The sequence below is a fragment of the Falco rusticolus genome, chromosome 11 (genome assembly GCF_015220075.1).
Source record: "Falco rusticolus isolate bFalRus1 chromosome 11, bFalRus1.pri, whole genome shotgun sequence".
Lineage (NCBI taxonomy): Eukaryota > Metazoa > Chordata > Aves > Falconiformes > Falconidae > Falco > Falco rusticolus.
This window is the reverse complement of record NC_051197.1, coordinates 1,924,758-1,930,761: the sequence shown is the minus strand read 5'-3', so window position 1 is coordinate 1,930,761 and position 6,004 is coordinate 1,924,758. Positions and strand designations below refer to the sequence as shown.

Here is a 6,004-nt window from a genome sequence, read left to right as displayed (position 1 = left end):
GGGCGCGCCCCCCGGCCCTGGCCCCGCCCCCTCCCCCACAGCAGCCAATCAGCAACCGCCGCCCCGCCGGTTCCCGCGAGCGGCCGAGCCGGCGGCGGCGGCGCGGGCGTGGGGTCAGGCCGGGCGCTGGCGGCGGCGAAGAGGAGCGGCCTCATTTGCATGAACCAATAGAAATAAGATATGCAAATGTGGCCGGCGCGGGTTGGCCGGGCGCGGGGGGGATAATGCCCGGGGGGCGCCTTTGTGCCGCAGAGGCGGCGGCGGCGGCGCGGCGGGAGCGACCGGCAGCAGCGGCGGCCCCTCGGCGCGGCTGCACTATGACTCTGGCGGAGCTGCCCGGGGACCACCGCGCCGCCGGGAGGTACGGGCCGGGGCGGGGGGTGGGTGCGGGAGCGGGAGCGGGGCCGGGTGACGGCGGCCTGTCTGTGCTTGTCCTGGCGGCAGGATGGAGCAGGCGGGGGACGCGCTGGAGGAGGTGCTGAGCAAGGCGCTGAGCCAGCGGAGCCTCACCCTCGGCGTCTACGAGGCCGCCAAGCTGCTCAACGTGTGAGTCCCCCGTCTCCCCGGTGCCCCCGGCGGTGCCCCCCGCGCCCCCCGCGGCGTGTGCGCCTCCGCCCGCCCCCAACCCGCCCGCCCCGCAGGGACCCGGACAACGTGGTGCTGTGCCTGCTGGCGGCCGACGAGGAGGAGGAGGCGGCGGACGCGGCCCTGCAGATCCACTTCACGCTGCTGCAGGCCTTCTGCTGCGAGAACGACATCAACATCCTGCGCGTCAGCAACCCGGCGCGCCTGGCGCAGCTGCTGCTGCCCGCCGCCGGCCCCGAGCCGCCCGCTGACCTGCACTGCGTGCTCGTCACGGTGCGCCCGCGCCTCCGGGTCCCCTCCAGGGCTGCAGCGCCCGCGCCGTTGCACCCTTTATTATTTCGTTGCCCACGTTATTGCACCCTTTATTGTTTCCCCCCCCTCTCCCCCCCCTTTATGATTGTTATTATTTGTTTCCCCCCTTCTCCCCCCCCTTTATGATTGTTATTATTACTATTTGTTTCCCCCCTTCTCCCCCCTCCCTTACGATTATTTTTCCCCCTCTTTACCCCCCCTTTTATTTTTTCCTCTGCGCTTGGCTCGCGGTGCTGGGGCTGGCCGCTGTTTGCCTTACCGGCAATTTAAGATGATTCATGCTCCTGGGTTTTCTGCTGTGCTTTATTATTACTATTTTTTTTTTCCCCCCTGGGGATTGGCGGGGGGCGGGGTGGGCTGGTGTTGTGTTTTTGTGCCCCTCTGTTAAAGCGCAGCCCCTCTCCCTTTCCAGAACCCCCACGCCTCGCCGTGGAAGGATCCAGCGCTGAGTCAGCTGATGTGCTTCTGCCGGGAGAGTCGCTACATGGATCAGTGGGTGCCAGTGATCAACCTCCCCGAGCGGTGACCGCGCCGCCGCCGCACAAACTGAACCCAATTGCACTGGAGTTTTGCAATACTTTAGCAGTTGCTCAGGAAGTAACTCCCTGCCCTGGCACGAGGATTACGGGGAGGGGGGGGAGGCAAAAAAAAAAAATAAATTATAAAACTGCTGTCAAGGGGGGGGAGGCTGATGTTGAGCTACATCTGGTGTGGGACTGAAGAAAAGCAACTCGGAAGCGACGGGGCTGAGTGTGGAGCGAAGCGGCTGCGTTGGGAGGAAGGAGCTGTGCTGGGGTGCACGCGCTGCGTTCCTGCCCCACCGAAAACGCCGACACCCTTCACGGCTTTGGGTTTTTTTTTAAAGTGCAACTTAACAATTTCTGGTTTAAATACCTTAAGGAGCAAAAAAGGTTAATCAAAACATTTTACAAACAATTTTATTGTATTTTTGGGATGCTAATTCTCAAGTTTTTATGCTAAGATATATAATAAGTTATTTTATGATACTGATGAAAAATTATTTATATTCAGAGGTTTGAGAACCAGAATGCCCTTAAGCAGTTGGTCTGCAATCACACATCTTTTTACCAGTTGGCTGTTAAAAGCAGCAATGTTAATAGAACTGTTTGAAATTGGATAGTGTTTTGGTTTTGGGGGTTTTGGTTTTGCTTTTTTTTTTTTTTTTTTCTCTTGAAATAAAGTTTAAACCTAACCCCTTGCTCTTGGGTTTTATTTTCTTACCCCGTGCATCAGTGTACAGTCAAAAGGACTCATTTGGCAGCTGCTTCTTCCTTGTCCTGGCCACGGGCAAGGTCCTGTTGTGCTGGTCCTGTGTGGGTTTAGCCCTGGCCCCTCCCAAGCCATTAAATGAAAAACCAGCTGCTGTGCTGCAGGAAAGGTTGGAAACCTTAGCTATTTTTTTCAAACACTGCCACTTAGCAGAGGTTTGTGTTTTTTTAAGAAAGACCCATCCCAAGAGGAAGCATTTTACAGGCTTCTGCAGAGCTAGTGTTCTTGGAAGGTGGGGAAACCCAATTCCTCGGCAGAGGAAAACTTGACCCGCTGTTTCCTTTCCCAGGACAGCGCCGAGTGTCCCACCACGGGCTGCTACAAACCCTCCTGGGTTTGTTCCCTGTGCCCCCCATGCCCCTGAGCTTAGCAGCTTTAATGAATTCTGTACTCTGGCACACAAAAAGCCAAGCTCCGTATGGCAGAAATCTCTCAGTGCCCCAGGAGCGCAGGGAAGCAGCACCCGTGCTGCCTGGGGGGGACGCACCAGTGACCTACATTGGGGTTTCCCTGATTGCGTGTGTGGTGCGCCCCGGCACGCTGCCACCTCGCAGCACCCGGCCTGGATGCTGGCCAGCTGGCCAGACCCCAGAGCCCTCGCTGCGCCCCAGCGTGGGGGGGTGCTGCCCCCAGCCCCAGCAGGATCGGTGCCAGAGCAGGTGGTGAGGCTGGACCAGTTCTCCTGCTCCCCAGACGTGTGGGACAGCATGCTGCGGCATGAGGGCACCCGTCCCTGTCTCGCACAGTGCTGCAGGGCCACGTCACCCACCCCATGGCAGCGTCGTGCCCGGCCCGTAGCTCAGAACCAGGCAAGCGCCATCCTCGGTGCCCTGGGATGTGGGATGGGAGCGGGCCCACGGCAGCACACGCAGGAGTCATGCTGGCTGCCCACCCACAGCACGCACCCAGGGGAAACACGGGGGAGCCCTGGCACCAGCCACCAAGGAGGTCAGGTCAGGCTCAGCCACAGTAGCTGCACAAACAGGGAATTTTCTGAACATTCTGGTTTTAGCTGCATTATTACGGCATTTCAAAAGCAAATACGCCCCCTGAGCTGGTTTGCTGGCTTTTGCCCCTGTGTGAACATTTTTAAAAATTCTGTTGCATGTTACTTTAGCAACACGAATGTCAGATATCGAGGGAAAAAAATGTAATGATATCTGACCCAAAGCATGTGAAAATCCAGCTCTGGGATCTTTCACCCTCCTCTGCCATCGTACCCAGGCACTCTGTTGCTCTTTCCTAAGTGTGTAACAGAAGGTGGCTGAATCAATCAAGTTTTTGGAATTAATTGAAGACATTTGCTACTCTACCAAGCTCAAACTCCATCCAACCCCCACGCCCCCAAGCCCCCACTTCTCCCAGCCCCTGACCACGCACTACAAGCCGTCTGGCCAGGACCCACAGGTGGTCCTGGGGACACACAGCCCACCACACCCCCACATCTCCCCCCCACCCCAAACCAGCCAGCTCTGGGTGGAGAGGGGGGGTGTTCCTGCTTGGCCACGTACCAAGCCCTCCCAAAACCACCCAGGCAAGAGGGGCCCTGACCCCCCCTGCAGCCAGCACCACAGGGATGGGGCAAGGCTGGACTGGAGCCCAGCAGCACCCAGCTGCCGGGAAAGGCGGAAGGGAAGGGAAGGGCGTCCAACACGCACTGGGAAGGACATTAATTCCGATAAGCAGCCAAGAGGAGGAGTAAGCGGCAGCTGCACACGGTGATGGGATGTCTTTGGGGTGATGGGATGTCTTTGGATGCTGGAGCAGGGACCCAGAGAGCCGAACATGAGCTGCTGCTTGGCCTGGTGCTAATTTGGGGCTTATTTTATTTAATTTTGGGCTAATTTTTTGCTGCAGCCAACATCAGGGGTCCTGCTCCTGCTCCCCACCAGCAGGGCTGGCCACCGGCCTGGGCTGTACACGTGGGGACAGGGTGCTTCAGGCCCCGCCACATAAAACCTGCTAACACGGGGGAACGTTTCTGAAAGAAACCCCTCTTCTCCCTCTCTCTCTCTCTCTCTATATATATATATGTACATATCTCTCTCTTTCTAAAAGGATATACATGTATAAAAGCTTTGGCTTGGGGAAGAGCCTCTTTTTCTGCCTTGTAACAAACTGGACTGCTGACTCAAACCAAAACGCATTGAGCCAGAGCAACAAGTTCAAGCAAAATCTGATCCCTTTTGGCAGAGTGGCCCAGCCGGGACCCCAGCTCCCCGGGGAAGGGCTCTGCCTCACACCTGGGACCCCAGCCCCCAGGTACAGCCCCGGGGAGGCCATTCCCCATGGGCTTTGGGGATGGGCATGATGGCCCCAGCCCAGCATGCCAAGCTAAACTGGATGAGGGATAGGTCAGGATTGCCTGGGGATGAAGGATGCGGAAAGTAATAAAAATGCAATTTAAAAAAATCTCCCCACACCAGAACCAAGGCTTTATCACAGATTCATGGAATGGTTTGGGTTGCAGGGACCTCCAAGACCACCCAGTCCCACCCCCCACCACGGGCAGGGACCCCTCCCCCCAACCCAGGCTGCTCCCAGCCCCGTCCAGCCTGGCCTTGAGCCCTGCCAGGGATGGGGCACCCACAGCTGCTCTGGGCAGCCTGGGCCAGCGCCTTGCTGCCCTCACCATGAAGAATTTCTTCCCAATATCTAACAAATCAAAACTCTGGTGTTTTTTAATAAGGAACACCCAGAGCTGAGGTGTCCTGCAGGTCTCACCCCTACCACAGCGCTCATCCGAACAACCCCCCCGACAGCCAGCCCAGAAGAACCACCACCAGATCTTCTGAGAGCTCCTTTTCCCCGTTTTTGGCCCCACCAGTCTGACACCAACAGGTCCCACCTGAGATAAGGTTTAAACACAAGCATGCTTGAGGGTCTCAGCAGGCGCACCCTGGTTCCACCTGGGGGCTGCAGGAGACCTGTCCTGCTGTCACCTGAGATGCTGGGGACAGCCCACTGGGGACCCTTGACAGATTAGGAGGGGTCAAGAGCAGGGGGTACTGGTCACACCTGCACCAGGCCATCCCCATCCCAACCCCAGCACTCTACTTCCCATCCAGGATGCATCCAGCGAGTCTTAACCTTTGCAGCTCACCAGCCCCAGGAGGCCAGGGAAAATGATCGACGATAAGCTGGGAGGATAGAAAAAGCAGAATTATTTTTGCAAGGTCTATTTTAGCAAGAGTCAGGTCTGCAAGCCACCAGCCATCCCTTCTCCCTTTAACGCAACACACAGCATTGAAGAGTCAAATTAGAAAATACAGAGAAAAACCCACAAATAACAAGCTGGCTGCTTAATTTAGGGGGAAGGGAATAAATGCCCTTTCTGAAATGGCATGGGGCTCACCCGCTAGAAAAGAGGGGCAGTGTGGCGACGCGGTATGTCTGTGCTGCATCGCTGCGCCGCCTCCGTGGGTTTCCCCCAACAGCTGTGGATGCAGATGGTCTCATTTCTCCTTTCCTCATTCTACCAGTCTGTATTTCCCCTGAATTTTACAATTCCTGTTCTTTCATGGGAGTATTTATAGCAAAAGAGCAAAGTACAAACACAATCACTTGAGCTTTCACATGCCCCTACATATTGCATTTAAAAAATAAAGAGTTTACCAAAAATCTGTAACATTAAACGCCATCAGGAGCAGGCAGTTTCATGATGCTGCGTTAGCTGCTGATCTCAAGTCTTCTACCTAAAATCGAGAAAGCACCTGGAAAAAGACCCAACCCCGTATGGTGGTTTTAATCCTACGCCTCTGATCACTGATGCCATCACGGCCACCTACAATCAACTCTTTTGTTCTCTGGATGTGTA

The 6,004-nt window shown here is 56.3% G+C and overlaps 1 protein-coding gene across 1 annotated transcript; it reads left to right on the top strand.

The window, feature by feature from the left end:
* The first annotated feature begins 209 nt into the window (after window positions 1–209).
* On the top strand, window positions 210–1,932 carry GADD45A (growth arrest and DNA damage inducible alpha). Its single transcript, XM_037404775.1, has 4 exons — window positions 210–361; window positions 445–546; window positions 642–858; window positions 1,310–1,932. Exons 1-4 carry the CDS (start codon window positions 225–227, stop codon window positions 1,421–1,423), a joined length of 570 nt encoding a protein of 189 aa, XP_037260672.1. The 5' UTR covers window positions 210–224; the 3' UTR covers window positions 1,424–1,932.
* Window positions 1,933–6,004: the final 4,072 nt, after the last annotated feature.

Excerpts from the sequence above, each read along its gene's own strand:
- GADD45A (XM_037404775.1), top strand. The coding sequence starts at position 225 with ATGCCCGGGGGGCGCCTTTGTGCCGCAGAGGCGGCGGCGGCGGCGCGG. Across the intron at positions 547-641 it reads GCCGCCAAGCTGCTCAACGT|GGACCCGGACAACGTGGTGC; the intron begins GTGAGTCCCCCG and ends CCCGCCCCGCAG. Across the intron at positions 859-1,309 it reads TGCACTGCGTGCTCGTCACG|AACCCCCACGCCTCGCCGTG; the intron begins GTGCGCCCGCGC and ends CTCCCTTTCCAG.